Source organism: Centruroides vittatus, unplaced genomic scaffold (genome assembly GCF_030686945.1).
Source record: "Centruroides vittatus isolate TY-2023 unplaced genomic scaffold, ASM3068694v2 scaffold_418, whole genome shotgun sequence".
NCBI classification, from domain to species: Eukaryota; Metazoa; Arthropoda; class Arachnida; order Scorpiones; family Buthidae; genus Centruroides; species Centruroides vittatus.
The window spans coordinates 117,050-144,669 of NW_027122707.1; the positions used below are offsets into that span (position 1 = coordinate 117,050).

Below are 27,620 nucleotides of genomic sequence, written 5' to 3' on the forward strand. Positions count from 1 at the left end.
AAGGCAGACCTCTGTTACACCATTACCTACAGGATGAGTCAAAAGTTCCTCGCACCCTTTTCATTCCAAAGGAAGTATAGATGTATTAATTTTGATAATGTAGTTTTAAAAAAATACATGGAGATTGAATGGGGACTTCTCGGAAACGATTTTCAAGACCATTTATCTTGTAACTTTTAATGGGAAGAGGTATGGGCATCCACAGAAAATTTCCGCGAAATGTCAGTTTTCATCGAAGGAAAATAAATTCTAAAGATTTTTTTTTAAAAGTTTAACTTCTTTTTATTTACAAGTTATAAATATCCGTGCCATACTGGAAGTTAGGTGCTGATATTGTTCCATGTATGATTATTAAAAGCGTATTTGCAGCAATAACCTAAGGGTAACATAAGGCACCATAAAAAGGAGTTGTTGTTCCGAATGTTAGTTTGTTTACAATGATTTTAACATAGTAAAACCCGACGATGTAATGTAAATGAGCACCTCGAGTTTCGAAAAGAAAGGTGCCAACTACCAGGACACATCATTCGGGGTTTTCTCCCGAGTTAGCTCCTTCCTCCGTTATCTGAAAATTATTAAATAACTTTTGTTAGTTATGTTAACATAACGAAATTCATACAGCAATAAATTTAAAAAATTTTAGTTGCAGTTTTATAAATACATTGATCAGCTGAAAAGGTGTATTTTTTAAATATAACTCTTTCCGCCCTTTACGACCATTAAAAGAGCCTTTTCATACCATCTTGGGTTCGTATCTCGTCATCCAATTGCCCCCATGCTATGTTTAATATAAAAACACAAAAATTTAATTATAATTCAGTGTGAATTAATGGCTGCTAATCTAAACCGGTTAAATAAATTCATTGAATGTCAGTTTATTAAATATGTGAACTCATAATTCTTAGTAAGCATTCCTAGAAACTGAGCTTTTACATGCACAAAACAATTTGTTGTCAACATACTTCATTAAGTGATATGATATGAAAATATTAATCGATATTCAAAGGGCTTAGCTCAAATTACAGAACACTTCTTCCAATTTTCTGTTGGAACCATACACAAATTAACATCAATTCAGCACAGTTTCTTTGTGACATTTTATCCTTCCAGTTCATCGCAATATGAACTGGAACATCCAAATGATTTTCAAATAATTTACTTAGAAACAATGAAGATACATGTTCTAAATGTTTGATTCATTGTACAAAATAAGTGTAACTTGACGAATTAATTATTTTTCCTCAATTGTGATCCCATATATTTTTTAATCAATTTTTTCTGCAATAAACATATGGTAAGATATGATTTTATAATAAGAAACAAGAGCAGTTTAAATAAGTAAATTTAAAAAGTAAAAATCATGATAACATAGCTGTAAAGGTTTCATACCCTTTATATTTATGTTCTAAATCTACATCTCTGAAATAATATCACTTTATATCACAATATCACAGCTATTGACATCACTTTTATGTAAGACCAGTCTGAATATGGTTACATATAAAAAAGATGCATCGACGTACAAAAGCATTCCTTTCAGTATCCTCTGTATATTACTGTACATTTAAATAATTTTAAAAATGAAGGTTATAGTGAGTGTACTTGGCCTAAATTCATAAATATCATTTCAAATGAGTGGGGCTGATTTTATGTGGGACATTTTGTGTATAACTAGCAAAAAGAGTATTATAAACTACTTCAGCATTATTAAAATTGTTATTTGTAAGCAGTTGCTAAAAAATATGATTTTATTGATTTAAGAAAAATTCAAAATTATTCTAATAATTTTAATGTTAAAACAAGTCATTAGTAAATTGATAACAATAGCTAATTATTTGAATATAAAATTTTATTAAATGTATTGTAGAGTTTATCAATTTTTTTAATATATTACTCTTATGTTTGGATTTATTCCAAGAAATAAGAACTAACAGGTCTGTATTTTTTTTATTTCAAAATATATAATGTAACATAATGTAATATGTAATATAAGCTTAATTTAATTCTAAATGCAAGTCATTAAGTATTGCAAGTGCTCACTTAAAATCATTTAGGAAAGACAAAAGTATACTTGTAAACATTTAGAATTAACTTTATAAATAGAAATTGATTTTATGAAAATAAATAGTGATGGAGGCTACAAACTGATTAAATTAGAATAATATTAACCAAATTATATTTTGTTTATAGCATTTTGACTGTGTAAATATTGGTTTTGTTATACATTGTTTTGCTTATCATCACAGTTTCCAAGAACTTATCACTAATGCTAAGTGAGGACTTACTGTACAATTTAAATCATAAAATGTAAGTCTAGAAAGTATAAAAAAGATTTTTAAAAAAGAGTTTCCCATCATGGTCCAATTACCATTACAAACATAAACTTTCATTTCTCAGCACTGATTAGAAGAGCCATTTTCTATTGTACCAATATACAGGACAGGTTAAGAAAAACCAATAGAAATAAAGGAATTGCAAGAATATTAGGACATAAAACATACAGTATAGAAGGGCTAATCAAGAGTTATGAAAAAAAAAAAAAAGAAAACAGTTAAAAACTCAAAGATAAAACTATAACAAACATCAATAGTATCAATAAATTTACATACAAAAAACATTTGGAATGTATTATAAATGAGCTGACTAGTTACAAAAACTCTAAGATAGTGTACAAAAGAGCATCTAATATTTACAACTTACAAAGGAATGATAAAGACAAACTAAAGAAAAAGGAACAATCTGGAGTATACAAAAATACTATAAGATAACCCAATAGTTAGGAGTTAAAAATGATAACGTTGGAATTACTCAAAGAAATCTCACGTGGTGTTTGAACACAAGCATCCATATGAAAAAGTCATCAGTAATACAAGTTTAGTGGCAATGTCACAAATGGAAGGCTTGGCTATAAAGTAAGATGAAGCAAATGTTATTAAAACAGTACACTCTCCAACAGTTGTTATGGATATGTAAAAAATAGAGACCTGAAACATGAAAACCCCTGAGTTATATGTTTCCCTACAATCAGATTTGGATGTACTTTTATGTTATACTTTCTTAATTTTTCTTAATTTTATTTTCATTTTGTTAACCTTATCATTTCATAATTTATTTATGTAATTTGGCAATTTTAATTTGTATTTAAAATACTTTAAATGCAATAATTTTAAACAGAATATTCTATTTTGGTAAGTTTTCTTAAATTTAGTTCAAAACCTGAAGATGGCATATGATAGTAGATTAGAAATGGTAGTCTAAATAAACAAGTTTCTCTCAATAATCTTCAGGTGATGTAATAAGATTGTATACAGCTAAGAATTAATTTTCTTTTGTAAAAATAGAAAAGCACATCCATCTCATTAGTATGTGAATTTGCTTTTGTTTTTAATAAATGGTAAAATAATCTGTGTATTAGAGAATTGTTTTTGAATAAATTGGTTTACAATTTATCATCAGAAAGTAATTTTATTTGTATACATAATTTATATACCTATATGCCAGATGTCATGTAAAATTTTCTCAGGTAAAAGGGTCACAAATAGAAATGTTTAAACCCCAAGTTAAACTAATTTTGTTTTAACACTTTTTTGAAATACTTTGTTTATATAAAGACCACAATTGCTGTATAAAGATAGAAAATTTTCAATATATATTATATATCTGTATTACTTGTAAGAATGACAGTTTATCATTAATAAATTTAAGCTTATCATCATTTAATTTAATAAGTTGTTCATTTAGAAAAATTTTTAATTATTTATTATAATATTAGCATGCATATAAATAATTAATCCAAGTTAACATACTCCACCAAAGTACTGTAATTATATTCTTCAAACATTCATTAATATTTTCAAATTAAAATTCTATTAAACTTACTTTTTACTAGATCATAAATAATCTATATATAGGAATTTTGTATAATTTATTCATGTACTTTTAAATAATAACGAAGATTACTTTTTGATGGTAATAATATATCTAATACGTCAAAATCTGTATTTAAGCAATCTTAGCAAATATTTTCATAAAATATTCTCTTCATTTATTAATTTTGCATTAATTAAAACATTTATTCGTATGATTGAAATGGAAAAGATAATGAATATGGACCTTAGACCAAAAAATGGTGTAGTGCCACTTGCCTATTTATAAGATCATTGATGCAAAATTGACATGTTAAAGTAATACTTTAAATTAAGCATAATTAACAATGCTGACAGAATAGAAATGTGGATAGGATGTGTGGGATCTTCCTATCTCCTAGCACTCAAAAAAAATTTATAAAAGCTACAAATGACTTATTGAAAAGTAATGGGTTAAGATCAGGTCCGCCCGGTAGGTGGTACAAACAGTGTGACTGCACAAGGCTCCACAATCCTGCATGATCCAACTCTTGCAAAATTTAAAAATTGAACATTTCATTATTCACTAATTTAACTAACTTTTGCTAATCTATTTAACGAATGGTATGTTTACTGTTACAATATTATTTTGTTGTTCAAAACTGCTATTTTTTTATTAAAAGGCCCAGCATGACCACCGTGCACCAGGCCCCGCTATCTCTCGGGCCGGTCCCGGTTAAGATTATTTCAACACACATAAAGACGATAATTGGATTAAGCAGTGTTTCTAATGAATACTGAATGAAAACAATTAAAGTAGAGACCTAGAAAAAGTTTGAATGAGTTGTCAAAGAAGAATTTCAAAGCTTTGCGGCCTGTCTCATAAAACTATCCAAAATAGAAAAAGAATTTGGAAATAGCAGTGAGAATTTAGATTCATCATCTGACCAGTTTCCTGAAAAACAGCTACGAGTATTGTTGCATTATTTTAATGAGAAATGTTCATCCATTTAACAAAATTGGATTACATTATCATTGCACACCCCGTAACTAAAACAGCAGCAAATGTACATTAGTTAGATTTAGGATCCTAGTCTTATATTTAATAAAGAGCAACTCATCGGATTGATTAAATCATGGTTCAATGTATATAAAGTTCAGAAACAGCTGAAGAGTTCAAAGAGCTCTGACAGGTTCACAAATGAAACAAATTTTAATTATTATTTTAGTATCTTCTAGATCAGGCTACAGGCCAATAAGTTTGTCAAAATGAGCCAAATCCTATCTCAACTGCTACGACAGAAAGGGGATGCAATTTAAATTACATATTCAAAGATTTACTTTTATTGAATTAAATACTCAAAGCTGAACACCATCTACTGTAAAAACGGGTGGGAAAAAAACAGCATGAGGCTTCTCTTAATAGTCTTTAGTGTCACAGAAGCAAAATATAGACTGGTACAATGTTTTTCTGTATACCCATTATGATGTGCATACTTTAAAAATATTATAATAAAAATGAATAAAAATAATTATCTAACTAAACTTTTTGGAATTTAAAACGTCCTGTTTAATTTATTACTCCTAATATAATATAACTGTAAATGTATATCTGTATTGTTTAATTGAACCTTAATATTATTTACAAGTAAGTTAAGTAAAATAATAGTTTACTTTATGATCGATATGTCAAAATAGATTAAGATCAAAATTGACCTGTTCCATCTCATCAGCTTTCTCTCGGCCTTTTTCAAATATTTTTTGAGCCTTCTTTGAACTTCGTATTCTTTCTTGTAAAATCTATATGAAAAAACGAAATATCAAAAGCTTAGAAGGAATAATTTTGTTGAATTATGATAAAAATCCCCATTTAAAAATATATTATTTAAAAAAAAACACTACCACACTAGCTCAAAGTTAAAATTGTATGTGGTTTAATAACATCTGTTACCAGATGTTATTTAAAAAAATAACTTTTATATTATTAATTATTACAAAAAGACAGAAAAGGCTTAATTTTGAGGATAGAGAGGAGTTTCAAAAACCATTATAAATGCCAATAACGAGTAAAATTTACATTAAGACCGACCCCACTCGAGATATGACACGACCCTATCTCCCCACCCCCTTCAGTTCCATACTCCAAAATTTAATAGCATTAACACCCCTTAATTACAAGTTACCGTGACAAATTTCGTTTTTTAATCTTTACCCCATCCTGAGATATTAAACGAAACACATTCCTACATACACAGGGAGGTTTTATCTGGTTTTTTTTTTTACTATTTTGGTTTCAGGGGGCTTAAAACGTCAAGATTAGCAAAAAACCTGGAGTGTAAAACTTGACACTATTCCGTGTTATGTTATAACAGCCAGGAAAGTGAAAGTTATAAGAAAAAAAAGAAAAAAATACAAAATATTTTACTTCTTGTCTCCTTTCTTCTGCTTTCTGCTGTTTTTCTTCGATATCCGCTATCTTAATGGAACTTTGTTGAGCTTGTTCTTCTAATTTCTAATACAAAAAGAAACAAATCTTCGATTACTTCTTAAAATTGCCTTATAACTACCGGTAATTTATCTTAAATTACGTTCATAAATCTGTTTAATTACCTGCAACCGTTTAGGCGGATGTTTCTTCACTACGCTTTCATTTTCTTCCATAGGAATTTCAAAGGCTACAGGTTTAGGAACTATATTTGCATATTAAAAAATAATATTAAATAAATAATTTTGTTAGAATTTAATTAAGAAAAACAAGCAATTAAACTCTACCTGGTTCCTGCGATCCGCCGTTAGCCGCTGCAGTCGATTTCGATGCGGCACATCCCATGATTTGTTAATCAAAAAACTACATAAATCAAATAATAATAATAATTAATAATTCATTAAGCCCTCGAGAGAATAAAGTAGATAAAATACCGCTTGGCCTACCATCTTTATATAGTAACTAAATGAATAATAGACTAGATCAGAGGGCAAGATACTACGAGTCGTTCGCTGCAACCTCCATTATAATGAAAGCATTTTTAAACAGTCAACGACATCGATACATATAATCAATCATTATTAACATATTAAATAATTTCTTTATATTTTTATACAGAATATATATAACTATTCATTTTTTTAAATCACTTTTTCGATCGTTATAACGTCGACACAATAGATACGAGTGATAATAAATCAGTGTTTTCATGACTTCTCCGATACTTAACCCCGTAAAAACAGTGCTTTATGATCGAATTATCGATATTTTATATGATCATGGATTAAATTTATGCTTGCGAATGTAAAATAAAGTAGAATGCGAAGATTAAGTCGTAAAAATTGATTACCATTATCAAACTATGGCTAAAATAATTAATCAAACGGTCACTACTTTCTGGCCATCTGCACAAATGGATATTCAACCGTGTTTAACAATCGACAATTCAAGTTTACAGGTGTGGGTTACTATAACGACAAACCACGTGGTACGTTGCTAACAAAATTTTCGAGAAATATACTAATCAATTATTTTAAATAATTTAAATGAAATGATATCTCCAAAGTGTTTTTTCTTGTAGTATTCAATTTAGAACACGTTCTTTTGTTTATCTCGTTAAAAGAATACGTTAATAAATACTCCATTTTTAGTATAGTTCTCAGTCATCTTCAAGTATCGAATGAGGTAAACTAGCCAAAAATTGAAGCCATTTTGAGCATTTACACAGAAAAATTTACTCGTATTATATGCTTTTCTTGAATTAAATTGAATACGAAACGTATCTTTTAGTTAATTTATGTGAAAACTGAAGAGAAACACGAGCGAAAAATCTAATTTTATACTTTATCAGCCACACTAGAAGTGAAAATCTCCCTTTTTCATCTGTTATAATTTGTTTATCGAAAAACTCCCATCATTTATGCGTTAGAATTAATACTGAACTATTAAAACCTGCATTAAACAGCCAAACCAGTGAACGGCACTGTCGGGAGAACAAAAAACGGTTATTTTGTACGCTTTTCTGTTCGATCTTACTAAGAATACAGGCTTGTGTTTAGAGGTGTCGTTATGGGAATGTTTCGTAATAATTAAATTAGTCTATCTCATTTTACATTTCTCTATCTCATTTTTAATGCCGAGCTCTCATTTTATATATTTATCATTCACAAACAAACAATTTTTATGTCTTTCCCAGTGTTAAAATTGTATTTTCATGCCAAGGAAACTATAGAAAGATCGTGACTTTCGTAGTGTAGCGTGTCTCGCCAGCTTTAATTTAAAAATAATGTAGATAAGAAATCTTTGAAATAATATACTTTAAAAAAATAATAATAAAGGTTTTTCTCAAATATTTAACAGTTGTTCTTTTAATCAATTCAATTCTCTTGTTATTTCTATACAACAATTTGACATTTCCGTTTTGGACACAGCTGTACACTCATTTAAATCTGTAGATTTTGGGGTAGTAATTACATGTACAGTTTTTGACCCGCCTCGCCAATTGCGTACAACGATGCATTTTTGTCAAATTCCCTTCCATTTAATTACGCGTACAACAGTTCATGGACATACCGACATTCGAAATTACCTTAAAACGTTCTCCAAATGTTTTCTAATGTACACGGCTTATTAGAACAAATCTGTATACCAGTAAAATACAGTCCACGTAGACAATGACACCTCCCTCGAAATCGTGTATTTTACACGACTCCTTAAACACTACACACACAGGTTTTGATATAAATGTAATGAAATTGATTCACTGAATGTATTTTAATTAATTAATAACTAGCAAGAGTTTTAGAAGGACAACCGAAAGGGTGACAAATCGGAAAATCCCCGCAATCCCAGGTATAATGAAAAGAAACATTGATTAAATTATCGAACCTTCTACTGATGTTTCCTACTAAATAAAAGGATTATTATCCGAATTATACCTGTAATAACTTCAAAGAAATAATGTATAACTGTTAACGATTTTTTATGACCTACTAGCGTATGTTTACCACTCGAATTTCACGAGCAATCGATTAACTAATTTCTTTTTTCCTCCCCACATCAGAAAATTTTAAGCGTGTAAAATTATAGTTCGAGTTAAAAATAAACCCGGTTCGATTAGTGATGTAAGAGGTTTAAAATTTTAAAACCGAATTAATTAATAATTTACCTTCTTTTCAACTTTATCGATTCGAACCGTTCGATGCTATAATTAAAAACTGAAGGGGTTTGCTATTAGATAGAGGGTAATTACTTAATTTTAATTAAAATTAATCGCTTTTTTGACAGAATTACCAACAGCTGATGGAGCGAAACGGTTGTTTCATACACGAAAAAACACTCCCGTGACGTTGCCATGACGTCAGAAAAGACCAGACGTAAACACTGAGACGGGATTCATCATTTCTTATTCTCCAAATTCGAACTTTGATTTAATGTTCGAGTCTGGTGCGGCACTGTGGCAAGGGTTATTTTATTAGTTCACGTGTCTGCACTCGAATACAATGTTATAACCGTCTATCAATTACATGTTTTGGAGAAATTACGCGATAGAATAACGTATAACGATAGATATTTATATTTATTAAATCAATTTTTAATAAAGGAATAATTGCTGTTGTTTATATAAAGTTTATCGCCTGAATAATAGGAGTGAACTTTATATAAACTACAAAATTTTCGGATTTGACGACGAGTGATGGCCTTTTATACAAGTTTACAGAATATACAGCATCATAACGCGGGAGTACCCTAAGAAATTTTGGATTAGGTTCGAATTTTTCATGTTAAGACCCCAAGATATATGATGCTGTTCTAATAATAATAAAGCGAGGCTCGAAAGTTTATATTGTTTAATTCGTCAGTAAATTCAGTGTGCTTATCATAGGCTAAATGTGTTTAAACCTCACAACCTTTTCTGTATCAAGAAAGCATTTAATATTCACCAAGTGATCGTATTTACGTCACGTTTCGTTATACAGAATACACAAAAATGAGCCTTTAGTATCGATTACCACTCTTTCATTATTAATTTCTCTTACGTAAATTCTATACCTGTAAAGTGTCGATACAGTCTGATAAGCAAGGCGTACTGTACATCCATTTGTTTCAATTATAGACTTTTAATTTAAAATTATATATAACGTTCAACACATAAAAGTTAACTTTTCTTACGTTTAGATGGATCAAATATTAACTTAAAAGGTAATATTTGATTTTTCTAACGATTTCACTTTAATTTTTGAGTTAAGTTTACACTATTTTAAGTCGGGAGCACACTTATTTAGCTCAATTAAACAAAATTCGAACATAAAACTCGCTCTAAACACAGGAAAAGTTAACTTTTCCTGTGTTTAGAGGGGATAACACTAAGTTTTAAGTTAATATTCGAGATCTAGTATACAATTTTTCAGTTAAGATTACACTATTTTAGGACACACTCATCTAACTCATTTGCTGCAATTAAAGAGCTTTTTTTTTTAAATTCTAACACAAAACTCGCTACAGACATCAATTCCCTAAATTATAAACACACATTTAAACACTAATAGTAGTTTTTATGTATGTGTGTATACTGTGGATAGGTTGTAATACACACACACACACCCTCGACTTTTAACGTGAATCTAAATTAAAAAAACTATTCTCCTTTATCGATACAAATCGATGAAGTGTATCACAAAACAACTTATAACTATGGCAACAGTTTCAAGTTGATTGTCTTACTTAAACTTATGCAAAATTGGATTTGGCTGTAACCTAACGTTTCTCTACGTAATGTAAACGCGTTACGCGCATTCTAATTACATAAAAAGTATGTAAAATTCGCTCTAGTTTTCATTTATTTACTAAACTCTGCGATTTAATACACCATATTTAAATGTTGCGTGTTAAGAATGGGGGGTGAAAAAAAGTCACACGTTAGATCGATATCTACAAAATTCTTTACTTAAGTAAATTTTAACCTGGAATTGCGAGCAAAACACATTTTTAATTAGGAAAAAGGAGAGATAACTTCAAAGTTTTGGGCTTAGAAGAGTTGTTTTTGTGGCACTACACATTGATAAAAGTCAATTATGTTTCCTACTAACTGATCGGTGTATTTACTTAGTAAAAATGATAAATCATTATTACCTCGTTTACAGCATTCAATCTATTTATTGATTCGACAGTCTGCACACCGTTAACTTGAATAATATTAAATGTATAAGGGTAATGGATAAAAATGATTACAACGATAACATGGCCGCTCACCTTCTTCTAAGTTATCCAGAAAAGTTTTCCCGGCGATCACCCGGACGATCTTCTTCCAATTTAATTCAGGAATGCCACGATCGAAAACCCACGAGCCCGTCACGTGGACCGAAAACACAATACCTCCCATTGTGACGTTGACTGCGACGATTGGTCAAACTGTCTGAAAATTCCAATCTTGGATCAATCACACAATCTACGTAATGAGTTTAATGTTTTGATTTTTCCTAAAACTTATTTAATAACTATATTATAATTTAATACACGGAAGTACAAAATACGAAATGATTTTAAGTCAATTTAGAATCTTTATTACTTTAAACTAGAAAGTTTGTGTATTCATTTGTATTTAGTTTAAGAAGAATACGATGGCTCGAAACATAGGGTAGCCCAAAAGTTCGGTAATTAATTTTTGCAAACATATTTCAGCAAGAGCAATTTGTGAAAGTATTGTTGTACACGTATTTTGTATACGAAACCAGAAGGGTCCCATTTTAAACAATTTTTTTCAGGTTTGCAACTAATAAAGTATTAGAAAAACTTAGTAAAGATAGTTAAATTACTTTACAACCATCTTCCAGTAATTATACTTGAAGAGAGGCATATATAATACATATATTTTATGCAAAAAATTAAAAATTCCAAGGTTGGATTTTGAAATTTTTTTTGGGTTTTTAATTATATTCTTGGAAAAATTCCAAAAATATATTTAAAAAATAATAAAACTTGATGGCTTCTTACATTCATTCCAAACAAGGAAACACAATTAACAGACCTTTCCTTTGAGGATCTTCCTTGCTTACTATTATGTAAATTAACTAAAAGATCTCTCTGGAACAGGATTCTTGTAAAAAGGACAGCTTATTTTATTTGTATTCAGTCTTCAATTTGTAGTGATTTTTAAAAATATACTACATCCTATAGGATTCCTGATGGACTTTCAATTAATTTACATAATTGTAGGCAGAGATAAGACTCAAAAAAGATTCAACCATTCAGCTAGAGTTAATTGTGTTCTGGTGGTTAGAAAGAATGCAAGACAACAAGAAATTTTATTGTATTTATATTAGTAGCGTTAAGATCCTAATTTGAACTCTAAACATTCTCCTATTAATGTACTAAGCTAATTCTAAGCCATCAGGATCAGAGTTGAAAGAAAAAAGATACAGCCGGAGACAAGAATGGAATTTTGTCCCTCTTCAAAAATCATAAAAATATATAAATAAAATCAATATAAGAAATACAGACAGCTTTTTTTCACTACTTAATAAAGTTATTTTAACTTGTATTTTATTCCTATGTTTTATATAAAAGGCTAAATTCTGGCAGAATGCTATTCATCAGTGGCAAATCACTGAACAGGTGGAAGAAGTGTGCTTGGAGCCTCTTAAAGATAGTGGCTTCAAAAAAAGATACCATCTTCATCTAAAGAGATTTATTTTTAAGAAATGATTGACTGATGTGTTGTTTTATTAAGTATTAAGTTGATTTGATAAAATTACTTAGTATTTAGAACAAGGGAACCTCATAACTAGGTTGTGCTTCAGGCTCTCCAGTGCTTGATCGACCATTGCTATATATATAAAGGAATAAATAAATTTTCTTATATTAGAGCCAATGGTTTTAAAGCCAAATTTATAATATCCAATTATTATATTGTTCAGTTTAAACACCTTTCATAGGTGTAGAAAGTAGAAAATATTATACTAATACTGTATGATGAACATTTACATTGTAATATCCTTTAAGATATATGAACAGATTTTGATCATTACAGTCTTACTTTTTAGGAAATTTTTAAAAATTAAGCAAAGATCATATATTCCTACAAGTTTTTCATCTCTTTAAATTACATGTAACTTAGGAAATTGTATGAAACCTTTGTTCTTACTAATTCAGACATATGTTCTATATATTTAACTGGACTGTTTCTAATAAAATTATTCTATTTTTCTTGATTTCCCATTTACGCCTTCATAAACGTAAATACACTAATAATTAGATTACTTATATTCTCATTTGTCTTGTTTTTCCGAATGAAATTATTCCAGTAATTTACCCAGTGACAAGGATGATTTTATATGGAACACCATGTACTTCACAAGCATTGAGTTATTCAAAAAAATGACTTTCTTGAATTATAAAAGTGATACAAGCGAAGAGATACATTAACATTTCCATCTTTTGAATTTAATAATAAGTGACATTACCAATTTATATGTAAAAAAATATAAAGCTGTAATGCTATTTCACATACTACATCACAGATAATAAAAAGAAAAAAGACCAAATCTTTATAATAAGAGTAAAGGTACAGTAGATTTTAAAAACCATAACATTGGAAACTATTCGTGTAGTTTTCTATAGCCTATGTCTATATGCATTTATTTAACTTGTATATAAATATTCCATGATTTTTAAAAACTCGAACACGGCCTATAGAATGAGTTGAAAACATTCGTTACAATAAATAATTATCAGTGAGATAAGGTGTTGTTGTATAGTTCATACATAAACAAAACTTTCACTAATGAAACTAGAAGTGACATAAGACATCTGTTCCTAAAAAATTAATTAAGAGAAGTCCAATGGCTTAAGCTCTATTACAAATAACACAGAATTGTCAAGAGTATTGTAAATGTGTTTATGAAGCAGAATATTACATAATAGACATAATTTATATCTTTTATGTTCACAGCATTGTAACTACATGGTAGGTACTTTGTCGCAGCATTTTCCAGGTGCTCTCGATAACTTATTTTCTGAACTCACGGGCAATTTCTTTACTGATTTTCCCTGAAATTCTTTCAAAAGCAGAAATAGATTCAGAGGAATTAAGTTGTCCTTGATATCTAGCTTTGCAGATTCCAAAATCTCTCAATTATGTGTTTGCAGTTAATTGGAGCATTGTTGTTCTTTGAGACAAAATTAAAGTTTATAAAGGAAAGATAAACTGTCACTGTTTTGGCATAATGGCATGATGCCAATTCCAGCAGAAGATTTCCTTGATTTTATGATGTTTGTTTATAAATGGGATTAACCTCTGCTTGATACATATCCAAAGAGCATCAACCAACAGAAACCTGCATTAGATTTACAACAAAAGAAATCAAAGTTCTTATAAAGAAAGAACTGCCTAGAAACAACATTATGTTTTGTTAATCAATAGAGAATTTCAAATGCAATAGGCAGTGTTCAATGTGTAACAATCTGATGTGTAAGACACATTCTATGTATGTAAACTGTACTTGCACTTGTAATAATGAACATTAATACATATCGAAACATAAAATATAAATAATAGTATATAGCATTTAAGAATCTTATTCCTAGTAGTTTTTAAAAGAATAATTTTCACAAAGCTGAGTAAAAGTTTAAGGTAAATCATAAGGCCATAATTTATTTATATTATTTCTACTCTTTTTAATGTAAATAAATAATTTATTATGTTATAAAACATTTAAAATTTATGAAATTTTTGATATTTTTATAGTAATGTGCTGCATTTTTCTGATGAGATAAACAATCAGGAATATATCCAGAGGGATGTGTATGATGCCCCAGTACCTCTGTTGGTATCAAAGTAATTAATTTTTCTGTCTTAAATGCAATAACTTCAATAGATATGTAGAAAACATCAAAAAGATGATATTATATGTGCTTTAACCCTTAATTGCCATCATGAGATCGCACAGGACATTCAATATTTTTATTATTGTAGCATTAATCACTCATATAAAGTTAAACCTTGTTGTTTATTATGTCTTTATGTCTTAAAATTAGTGTGTGCTGCACAGTTTCATAGTGTGCTCACTATTTCCAAACCAATAGTTTTCCATCTTTGTGAGTTTAAAATTTAGGGCGATTGAGAGACCCCATCATGGCATGAATATGACACACTCTTTTATATCTAAAATGGGCTTCTGTTCCTGAAATTTCTAACAGTTTCATGCAGGGATTAAGATTGTAAGAAAAATCTTTTTAGTAATACAAGGCATCTTTACTGATAAAAATGATGTAAAAAGTAATTATAAGAACGATGACAAATGCCAGTCATCCTCTCCTAACACTAGCAGAGAAATAAGTGACATTTTAATTGGATATTTTTCACTGTTTTTCAGGAAATTTTTAAATTTTGATGGTCAAGTAGCCTACAATGAAAGGTCATTTGTCAAAAATTTGTATTCGGACACAGTAAAGTGAATAAAAGTCAACTCCTTTTTCAACAGACTGTCTTCAATTTTAATTTTAAATATAAAGCTGTTAAGCTGGAGTTAGAGTCAAATGTAATGTTAAATTGTTGAAACTCAATGAATGTCAAGCAAAAATTGAGTGACATGTTTTTATGCTTTATAAACATAACTGAATTACTGCACACATTTTAAGCACCCCTAATGTCAGCTTAGCAGAGTTTCCCATAATATTCCCAAAAACCACAATGAGATGAGGAGCTTACAACCTTCGCCAACCTGGTTGAGACTGGTCAAGCAATTCTAGAAGATTGAGCACAGAACACAAGACCGTGTTATTTATCAAACACCTGGCTTTTTCCACCTTTATTAGTTGAGACGAGGTCTTATTTCACTCGTTTCGGGCATTTTGCCCCTCTTCAGTCAACTAATAGAAAATAATATATACGGTATTCTAAATAATACAATATACACCAATAAATTGTATAGAAATTATCTTGACTAATTTCTATACAATTTATTGGTGTATATTGTATTATTTAGAATACCGTATATATTATTTTCTATTAGTTGACTGAAGAGGGGCAAAATGCCCGAAACGAGTGAAATAAGACCTCGTCTCAACTAATAAAGGTGGAAAAAGCCAGGTGTTTGATAAATAACACGGTCTTGTGTTCAGTGCTCAATATACAGTAAAAACACGGTTTCAAGAACATTTAAATTCTAGAAGAGTTTATTTAAATATGATGATAATATTGTGGTGTTCTATAAAAGTGAGGCAGTACGGTCCGCGAATGAAACGTACAGAAAGGACTTTGCAACGACTACAATAATAGACAATGTCCCTTTATTCCACTTAGAACAAATAAGGTTTTTGTTGTTAAGGACTCCCAACTGACTTACAATTCAAGGTGTTTCACACAGGGGACTCTCTGTCCCTAAACAAAGCACAATGGTGTGTTAATTTTCAAGTGCGTAACAATCAGTCCCTCGTAATCGCATGACTAACCTAACTTAAATCTAGCTTAAATCTAACTTAATATTAAGGAAAAATAAGAAAGATAGGATAGCGGAAAGGTAGAAGAAATGAAGGGATGATTCACCCGGGGTTTTCTCTTTTTCGGCGGATACGTACTTTGTGTGGGATCTGGGTTCGACGATAGTGGCTTTCTTCACTATCCTTTCTTCTCTCAATTATCAGGGTTCTCCAATATGCCGGTCTCTATATTTCGGTTCCTCACTAGACTATCGCAAACTTCTTTCCTCTCTCGGAAATCACGATCGAGCCTCGCTCTTTTCGTCCGACTCTCTTCGTGTCTAGTCGAAAAGTGACCCCTCTCTTAGCCACTTTTTCCCCAGGCCACACTACCTGCTATTGTCTCTACCGATTCTCAGAACGTCTAATCCAGCCCCACGGCGATAACGGTCATCTTGGAAAGTTTAAGAAAGAATAGACAAAGGAAAAAAGAGGAAATTGCAAAAATAAGATAGGATTATAACTATATACAATAAAATATATATATACACAATATGGCCGACAGTCACAATATAACTATTGTTAATTTAAGAATACGTGTTAAGGTTATAAATGAATTGAGCTTCAAATTTTTCAAATACAAGTCTTATATACCAAAATCATAATAATAATGTGTAAATTAATAGCACTACAAACATAAATGTGAATACTTGAAGATGCTGTTTAGATCTAAATTGATTGAATTATTTGTAACCTGCTGACAATCACTAAAAGTGATTGAAAAATTTGTTTGTTAAATGTATTGATGAGACAAAAGTTGATTCTTCTTACTTATCTATTTATATACAATGAAATCCACTTCTGTCTGTTCAAGTATCAGGTGATAATGATTAAACTGATTTCTGCAAAACTTTATAAATATATTCAAGATAGTTCTGAGAATATATGCTACTTTCCAGATACGAAATAATTTAATTTTATACTCTTTGATCAGCAGTTTTGTAAGGGTACATGCTACTTTTAGGCAAATACTATTTTGGTAATAATACTTATTTTTAGTAAGTATTATCATCAAAATAGTATTTGGCACACTTTAAAAGGAAATGAAAAAATTATGTAATAACTACAATAAGAGTAATGTATGCAATTTAAGAACAAACTCACCAAGCTTTATGCAAAAATCAGTAAAGTTCTACCTTTATGCCTTTCTGCACAAAATTATAAAAATCTCCACATGTGTTCCTTCTGTCGCACAGAGAATATATAAATAATATTTAATTTCCTGTGTTACGTGTTGCAACATTTGAAGTATATCAAACACAACAGTCTCCAGTATGCACACATGAATTAGATGCCAGCATAAACCCTGTGTTTCACATATCTGCTGATGATGTCTAAGAGTGTAGTGTCAGGAGATCATTGACTACCACAACCAACTAGTCCACACACCTGAATTGATTATAGGGAAAACTTAAACAGTTACACTTTCTCACACAATGCATTTAGTTTATGTATTAATTTTTGACAGAGAATTGAAATGTGTCAGTGTCATTGCAGACACCTTATACTAACAAATTTTGCGATTTCATAATAATTTGAAACTTAAAATTATTTCTACATAGTCTTGTATTTCTATCTTTTATTGAATTAAATGTGCAAAAAATTTATGCAGACAATCCATAAATATAAAAAAATATATTAAAAATACACACATTAAAGGCCATATATAATTTATTTCGGTAGAACAAATAGAGATATTACGAACATAATTTATAAGACCTGTGCATAATTCAGTAGCAAATTAAATACAAATTCTACATATAACATATAATTAGTGATCATCATAGGTAATGCTCTTAATTTAATTTCTGTATTACAGACATGGATGTGTCAATACTTCATATAAAATAAAGAATAAAAGAACGTACAAAGAAAACTCGGTGCAGCCAGGAGAATATGAGCGAGCAATTGCACCCTCTGTTACTAATATCCATTTTTAGCAACTGAATTTGCTTATACGCAGGTGTAAAAGTAAGCTAAAGATATCTGCCACATAAATGTACATTTAAATCATTACAATTCATAATTTTTGAATATTTAACAATGTAATAATGTACAATTTTCCCTTTCACTTTTATATGACAATAATGACTCGAACCTGTGTATGTGTGTGTGTGGTTTGTTCAGTCATTTCATTTAATTATTATTAAACACTAAATTTGATTGCTAAAAATCAACATATACAACACATAATTGGCATATTTTTCATTGCAATCATTGCATCATTTTATTATAACAACAGTCAACTTTTGCTGCACTATTAGTGAAACCCAATTCAATATAAAAACACATCACCTTCAACATTTTCAGAATTTCATTTTAATTCTATGTTTAGATGACCGCACTATCTTGTTTGACACAGACTGATGTACTGTACTAAATAATTTAGCTGTTATATAGCCCGATGGCATATGGCAGTGATTGGTTTTGTTATTAGAATGTATCGGATTTTTGGAGTCTTGTTTGTTGATGTATTGTACATGTTCTTTTCACAAATAGCAAATGGTTAAGTTAATCCTCAAATCTTCCAGAATAATTTAAATAATAATACATTCACTGACTATTTTTATTATGAAATTCGCTGTTTATAATAGAAATATAAAGCAATAGAACAGCATCAAATTACTTAACATATGGGGTGGTTTATGCCAATTTTATCAAGTAACTAAACAAAAGTTATAATATGCAATATGACTAATACATTATACCAGTAAATTCTATACACTTATTAATTGAGACTATCAAAAACAATGAGATGGAAACACTAATTATCAAAGAGCCACATTTATTTGAAAAATCACATATTTAAAACTGTTTTCAGTATGCATTATGGCCTGATACTAGGTCCATGCATTCTTTAGTTGTTTTAAAATATGAACAGATGAATTGTTTTTTACAATACAATAAAGTTAATTTTTTAATAACAATAAAAATACTATATACACATCATATGGATATACTGTATGTCATTTAATACATATTGAAGTTTTACAGTATTTAAATATCTATATGATGCGAATATGGTTTCATATTTATTGCCATTAAAAAATTACAATTTTTATTGTATTGTAAAAACTGTTTGTCTGTTTATATTGTAGAAGAACCAAAGAAGGCTCGGATCTAGTATCTAGCCAAAATGTATACTGTGAACAATTTTAAATATGTGATTTTTAAGACAAATGCAGCTCTTTGATAATTGATACCTCCATTTCAGTTTTTTGATAGTCTTGGTTAATAAGTGGTTGTAGAATTTAATTGGTGTGACATATTAATATATTGAACATTACATTTGTTTGTTTAGTTACCTCATAAGATTCAGTATTTATATATACAGAACATATAGTAGAAACATAAGTGAAACATTTTAAACACATCTTAATGTTTTTCTGTTAACTGTAAGCAACTACATAGCTATCTATGCAATAATGTGGAGTTACTTACTGTAGACTAAAGCACAACTTTATAGAAAATTTCATTTGTCGCAAACATACAACACTATGTAAAACAAAACCATAGCATATAAGATGATAAAAATAAAATACAACAACTATATATTATGATTACAAAAATTATAATCTGAAAAAATCTTCATTTGAATAAAATTGACGAAAGAATTATCCTGCTGGACTAATCCTCATGCTGGTCCTGATTAAAGGGCTTGTTTAAGACAAGTTTTTAATCAAGGTCAAGCAAGTCCATGGAAAGCTCACGGTAAATTTTGCGGGATTCTATAATTTTGCATTGCCCTATACAGTGGAACCTCGGTTAACAAACTTAATCCATTCCGCAACTCTGTTCATTAACTGAAGCAATTTTTCCCATAGAAATTAATGCAAATACAATTTATCTGTTCTAGCCTCCAAAATTTTTATAATTTTATTTGTAAAATGAATTTTCTTTGATGAAAATATAAGAAAACGTGGTATCTATCATTATGGCGACAAATATGTAAACTTTATTTAATAAAATAGCAGTGTACAGTACATACCTTCATTTGTTGTAGTTGGCAGCAGAGGAATGGAGATGTACAGAACTTAATGCTTAGAAGGGGGAATCCCTCAATAAAAATAGCAGGTAGTACTGAATCAGGAGATTCTTCAAGTCAAGGTCTCGTTTGATGGGAAACAAGAAAGTAGTCTAAAGTTGACTGTCTTACTCTTTTAATAAAAATTATTCTAAAATGCAATACTGCATTGTCATTCATTAAATTAATGGCCCTATTAGCAACAACTTTGTTAGGGAGATGCTTCTTAATAAATTCCTGCACATCATTCCATTTTCTGCAAATTTCCTGGATCTCAGCACTGGTGATTTCTTCCCTAATCTTCTCTTCCTCTAACAAATGCTCTTCTTGTAGGACTTTCACCTGTTCTTCCTGCAAGGCAATCAGCTCTTCTGTGTTTAGTTCATTTTGATAGTCTTTCATCAACTCTTCCTTGTCTGCATCATTGACCTCTAACCCCAAACTCTTGTCAATGGACACAATTTCAGGTAAGCTCTCTGCTTCAAATCCCTGAAAGTTTTTCTCTGGGATAAAAGTTGGCCAAGTTTCCTCCAGTCCAACTGCAAAGTGTGGTGAGAGACCTCACTTCAGACTTTGTCTATAAGGTTGATATAATGCAGGATGTTAAAATGTACTTTCCAAAAAGCTCTGAGGATTAAGTCTGTATCATTAGTAACCTGGAAACACTTGTTTAAACAGTACCTTGGTGTATAGCTTTTTAAATTGGAAATCACTTGCTGATCCATTAGTTGCAGTAATGGAGTGTGTTGGGTGGAAGGAATTTGACCATGATGAAGTCATGTTCACTATCCAGGTCTTCCTCCAAACTTGGTGGATGTGCTGGGGTATTATCCATTAAGAGAATAAGAGGAAGATCCATTTGCTAAAGATAATTTTTGACAATTGGAGCAAACAGTGTGAGTCTGCGAGTCAATCCATGAATAAGGTCTGAGTTACCCATGTTTTGCTATTTGCCATCCATTGTTCAGGCAGTTTGGACTTTATCACATTATTGCTCTTAAAAACACAGGGATTTCAGCATTGTAGACTAAAAGTGTCTTGATCTTGAGGTCACCACTTGAATTAGCACAACATAAAAGAGTGAGCCTATTCTTCATGGGTTTGTGTTGGGTAGTGCTTTCTCTTCTTTATATATGTTTGTCTAGGCATTTTTTTTCAAAAAAGACTGGTCTCATTGCAATTGAACACATGATTTGAGATGTATCTTTCACTTTTTACAAACTTTGCAAATTCACCCACAAATGCTTTGGCTGCTTTTTTCATCTCAACTTGAAGCCTCCCCATGCCTTATGACACTGAATGTCAATTTGTCAACAAAACATATCAAACCACCCTTGGATTGCTTTAAATTTCTGCCCTTCTGCACTTGTACTGGGTGTCTGGGTCAACATGTCACTGTGTAAATTTTTAGCCTTTTCACAAATTATAGCTTCACTAACACTGTCTTCATCAAGTTGCTTTTCATTGATCCATATTAGCAGTAGTTTTTCAACTTCACCTAAAACTTTAGAACTTTGTTTTGATATCACATTTACTCCTTTAGCAACCTCAGCAAACCTTATATGCTTCTTTGTTTTTAATAATTGTAGAGATAGTTGACTTTGCCACATTCTACTCTTTAGTGATGTCAGAAACACAAATGCTTCTTGTGTTTTGCAATAAATTCTTTCTTTAATGCACTTTTATTGTTTTTGGGTGCTATATTGATTAAATATATAAATCACAAAACTGAAAAAAGAAGTTTAGCACAAACACTCAGAAAAGCAATGTTTACACCATGCACACCTGACAGCAATAAAATTTTACACAAAAAAATCGTTATATTCATTATCCAAATTTTGTCTGTTATCTGAGATAAAATTTTTGCAAAATAAAAGTTCGTTAACCGATCTGGTTGTTAACTAGGGCATTCATTATCCAAAGTTCCATTGTACTTATTATCATGTGTATATAGTAAATTCAATTGCAGAATATGTAGTTAGGAAAACTAAACAAAGTAAAACAAGTTGTATGTGGAGTACTTCTTTGTATTTATAATAGATAATTTACTATAAACTACAGAAGTACATATAAATGCATTTTTTGAGTTCAAGTTTGTGTGACCATAGGGCCGGTATCTCTTTGATACCGTGTCAGGATGACACCACTGTATCCTTAGATTGATACAGAAAATCAATTTCGCGATCGGTTATGTATGGGTTAGATTCGGAGTGAAGCAAGTGGAGAGGATGACGGAAGGAATGCACTCGGAGATTTATATATATAAAAATATTCCCTTTATTTTCTCATATATCTAATTAGATACGAAACTGTTACTTTACAGAGAGACACATCATAAGATACATGACTCACGATCCATGAATGTATTCTACACAGATTAGAGAGAGAGCGTACAAATATTCGTGGGAAGGATAAATACCTTGAGATTTATGCTGATCATATCGACGAACGTCTGATAGACGATATAATATCTTCGATTCTAGATTTCAGTCTAAATGTATATTAATCCAATTGTCCTAAATTCCAATCCAATTGTACGCTAGTCCGAGGAGGATGAACAGTGGAGGAGGAGCTTGACGATGGGTAAATCCGAACAGGGACACACACACACACACAGTCAAATGACAACTTTTCCCGCATCTTACTCATCGTACTCCTTTTTTATATGGAGAGGTGGTTTGCAGGCCCTTCCTTGATTTCGTCAGAGGAGATGATCTTCTTGGACCATAGTCGTGACACAGAAATTTGACTCATCTTAACAAGGAACTCAACTCGTGGGAATCGAGTTTAAACCGATCTTATCAAAAAGTTTTATCAGTTGATTTCCCATTAACTAACCCTTTTTGGTCTACTTTGTTCCGTTTTTGTATAAAATGTAGTTAAATGTTTTGGTTAATATTATATAAAGATGCTATTAAAAGATTATAAAAGTACATAAAGATGATAAAGTTCACAATATAAAGATCCCGATCTTCACATTTCCCTGGGTTTTCTAAAATCAAGCTTGGTTTTATCGAGCAAGCTGGATTTTGACCTAAGGAATTAGTTTTACAGATTTGTTCTGGCTCTCTCTCTTTTGCATTATATCGCGATCGCGTCATAACGTCACATAAGTTGTCTTTTCCGTTTGCGGAGGTTATTAATAAAGTACGGAAATTGGCAATTTCCTCATGGTATTTGATCTCTCTCTTTCTAGTAGAATAGTGTAAGGAAAAAAAAAATAAGGAAGTCATGGAATAGGTTATCGGGATTAAATATGATTTATTGATATATAAAGGCTACATGCATAGCAAAATTATAAAGTTAAATATCAGTTACATCAATAACATGATAAGTAAATAATTAGCAACGATATAGATAATTATGTTTAATATATAAAATTGAATATATTAATGGATATAATAATGAGAATAAAAATGATGGGGTTATCGAGGCATATTGGAAGGAGGAGGGAGCCGAAGTTGCGGAGCGCGAAACTGTCGAGGAGTAGAGGGTTGTCTGGAGGAATTAGGTAATTGTCGGCAGGTCACAGGAGACTGCTCTGTTACTTCGGTGGTGGGCGGATGTCGTTGTGATGAGCGTGGAAAGTTACAGGTAGGAGTCCACCGTTCGATATATTCCTGGGTAAGGTTCATTTCTTCTCGAAAGGCAACTTCTTCTGAGGATGAACAGGTGTATCCTAAAGGTAGTACTAGGACGGCAGGCAGTCGTTGATTAGTTCGTTGGGTTTGGGCGAAGGTGATGGCTGATCTAACGGCTTTCGTGCTGAACCACTTGGTCGATACGAGGAGGCGGTTGTTCTCCCGAGTCCCACCACTCCCAATCGACATTGGAACAGGCCATCTGTGGAAGTGAATTATTTATGGTTAGAGATAAAAATGGAGAATTTGAAATTATTTTCATCACAAAAAGACTGGATCATAGTATCAGGGAGTTCCAAGAACTGGGTGGTAGAATCGGGTTCAGTGCTCACTTCAGGGAGGTATGAAGAGGTCCAGGTGAGCATGTAATTACCTCTTTGGAACTTGATGGTGTATTCAAGGTTGGATATGGGAGGTGGTGTTAGATTTCTTACCTTGATGAGATAGCTGGGTCTAAAAAGGTATTCCTTATGGACAGATATAAGTAATTGATGTCCATAGCATTCCAAGATTGCTGCCCATGTATTAGGAGTATTAAGATGGGAATCAATTCCGAAAAATAAGAATGTTGTCTTCTTTATGACAGGCACTTGGGGATGAAATTGAGTTAGATGTTGTCGAAATTGAGAGAGTTCTCCCATCCAAGTACACTGAATGTCGGAAAAGGAACAGGTAAATTGATGGAAAGGACATGATAATTCATGGGTTTTTCGCTGTTCGGAGTTTAATAATTCGGGGCATCCCAAAGAAGAATTTGAGCATGGAGCTGTCAAGGTTTGGGCAATTTGTTCAATTATTAGACAGCGTATGTAGCCAAGGGATTCTCGACAGGTAGGACAATTGTCCAGCTGTTCTCGACATTTCGAGCAAATAATATGTCCGTTTGAATATTGGTACACCGGAGGTTGAATTATTGAAATGCAAACAGGACAAGCAGCAAGCTCCACTAAAGCCGGGTCAGATGGTGCAGGATTAGTCATTTTACTGTTAGTCCAGAGGAAAGATTCTGTAAAGAAGAGAGACCAACTTCAATGTGTTGTAACGGAATATAATGAGAAAAAAAAATTTTTGTAGCAGAATAAAATTTAATAGAGATTGCGTTGATAAATGTCGATAGTTACTTGTATGATGATGATATTACATAATTGGAAGTCGTTCAACTGAAGATATAGGTACGGTGGGTTGAGGAGATGTTTCTAAAGAACTTTCTGTTAAATGCACTGTTGAATGTTGTCGGGAAGATGACAATGGATGAGTTCGTTGACAAAGTCGATAAATGATAAGGATCAGGATGAGTACTCCTATGACGAATGTGATCATAGTAGATGAATGTAAAGTACTACGTGGATATATATAATAGTAAATGAATGTAAAGTACTACGTGGATGATTCCGTTCATGATGTGTTGAGAGAAGTTGTTCTAGATCAAGTTCCATTCTGTGTTGGGAATTATCGGCTTGTAAGATATCAGCATCAGATTGAAATTTCGGTGATGAGCTAAAAGTTGTTCTTTCTGTTAATCGGGTGTATATTAGATTTAATTCTGTTTCATGATAAGATACATGACTCACGATCCACGAACATATTCTACACAGATTAGAGAGAGAGCTTACAAATATTCGTGGGTAAGATAAATATTTTGAGATTTATGCTGATCGTATCGACGAACGTCTGATAGACGATATAATATCTTCGATTCAAGATTTCAGTCTAAATGTAGATTAATCCAATTGTCCTAAATTCCAATCGAATTGTATGCTAGTCCGAGGAGGATGAACAGTGGAGGAGGAGCTTGACGATGGGTAAATCCGAACAGGGACACGACACACACACACAGTCAAATGACAACTTTTCCCGCATCTTACTCATCGTACTCCCTTTTTATATGGAGAGGTGGTTTGCAGGCCCTTCTTGATTTCGTCAGAGGAGATGATCTTCTTGGACCAATAAAGTAATCGGTGACATAGTCGTGACACAGAAATTTGACTCATCTTAACAAGGAACTCAACTCGTGGGAATCGAGTTTAAACCGATCTTATCAAAAAGTTTTATCAGTTGATTTCCCATTAACTAACCCTTTTTGGTCTACTTTGTTCCGTTTTTGTATAAAATGTAGTTAAATGTTTTGGTTAAGATTATATAAAGATGCTATTAAAAGATTATAAAAGTACATAAAGATGATAAAGTTCACAATATAAAGATCCCAATCTTCACATTTGCATAAATGCTTTTTAAAGTGTTCACTTGTATTCACCTCAATCCAATCTCAATCCCATCTCAATTCAACCTCAATCTTTCTGCTACAGGTTCCCTGTAGCAGAAGGATTGAGATTTGATTTGAGAAGAATTGGAGAATTGAGAAGGAGACATCAGCCATTCAGCAGGCTGCAGTTAAAATACTGTAATTTAAATTTTTATTTGATATCAAAAGTTTGAAACATGTTATTAATTTGTTCTTATACATAATTTAGAATGATTTTAGTAACTATAGGTGTAGAAAATTCTTGAAAAATATTTCAAAATAAATTAGTGTCTAATAAAAAAGTTGTGTATTATGTTTTTACATTACTTAATTCTTTTTACAACACACAAAATAAAATCAGAGTGATTATATTATGTACATAATATCCAAATTTGATCTGAAAATCTAATAAAATTATTAAGATAATACTAAAAATAAATTTGTGATGTCAATATAACTTTGTCTTGATACTATATGATTTCATTTCTCAGATACAAGATACATTTTTGTGTTATTAAACAGAGTCTGCCAAGAAGAATGCTACCATTTAAACAAAACTGAAAGTATATTAATTATTACTTCAGAAGTATGCATTGTATACAATCAATAAAGTAATTATTCAAGTTTCATCTACTAACTGCATTCAAATGTCTTTTTGTCTATTGTAAATATTCTTGCTTCTTGTCTGGGTTAATGCTTCCTAATGTAACCCAAATTTGGCTGATTCACAGACTTGTCCCACCTTCCAGGTTAAGTAATGAAATGGAGTCAGAGATCAAGTTCAAAACTATATGCTCTATTAGTATTGAAAATGTATTTCATCACTTAACTTACAAGGTGTAATAAGTCTGTGCAATTAGACAAATTTGGTCTACATCAGGATATATTTTTGTCTACTTTCTCTAGAAAGCACCATAAACAAATGAGTGACTTCACAATAGAAAAAGCATTTTCTGTTCTCTAATAAGTCATCATTGCGCAACAACAGTTTCGTATATAATTTTAAAATGATCCATCAAGTAAGGAGAACATTCTTGCACGATGATGACTGACTACAAATTTGTAGACTGCAGAACAAAATCTCTGTTGTGAATCCACCATTTTTGTTTACAGCATTCCTACAGAAAGAAGATAAAAAGATGTTTGGATGCAGATGGTAGATGAAACTTGAACTATTACTTTACTGATGGCTGTACAACACATACTTCTTGGGTAATAATTAATATGATTACAGTAATTTAAAATGGGAGCATTCATTGTGAAAGACACTGTATTATGAATGTAGCCTAATAAATTATATAATATTCAACAATTTTAAATTTCTATTATATGTAAAAAAAAAAGTAAAACAAAACCTAAATAATAAAAATAAAATTAAATTATTCTTCCTTTCAAATGTGTATAT

The 27,620-nt window shown here is 30.9% G+C and overlaps 1 protein-coding gene across 1 annotated transcript in view; it reads right to left on the bottom strand.

Moving 5' to 3' along the window:
* Positions 1 to 256: 256 nt before the first annotated feature.
* The window catches only part of LOC136988939 (stathmin domain-containing protein 1), a 35,490-nt gene continuing 8,126 nt past the window's right edge, over positions 257 to 27,620 (bottom strand). Inside the window, exons 3-8 of the mRNA XM_067286957.1 lie at positions 11,083 to 11,245; positions 6,618 to 6,693; positions 6,456 to 6,535; positions 6,271 to 6,357; positions 5,562 to 5,645; positions 257 to 565 (exon numbers count right to left, since the gene is read on the bottom strand). Coding sequence (XP_067143058.1) covers positions 524 to 565; positions 5,562 to 5,645; positions 6,271 to 6,357; positions 6,456 to 6,535; positions 6,618 to 6,675 — 351 coding nt within the window. The 5' untranslated portion in view covers positions 6,676 to 6,693; positions 11,083 to 11,245 and the 3' untranslated portion in view covers positions 257 to 523. The remainder of the gene's footprint in view (positions 566 to 5,561; positions 5,646 to 6,270; positions 6,358 to 6,455; positions 6,536 to 6,617; positions 6,694 to 11,082; positions 11,246 to 27,620) is intronic.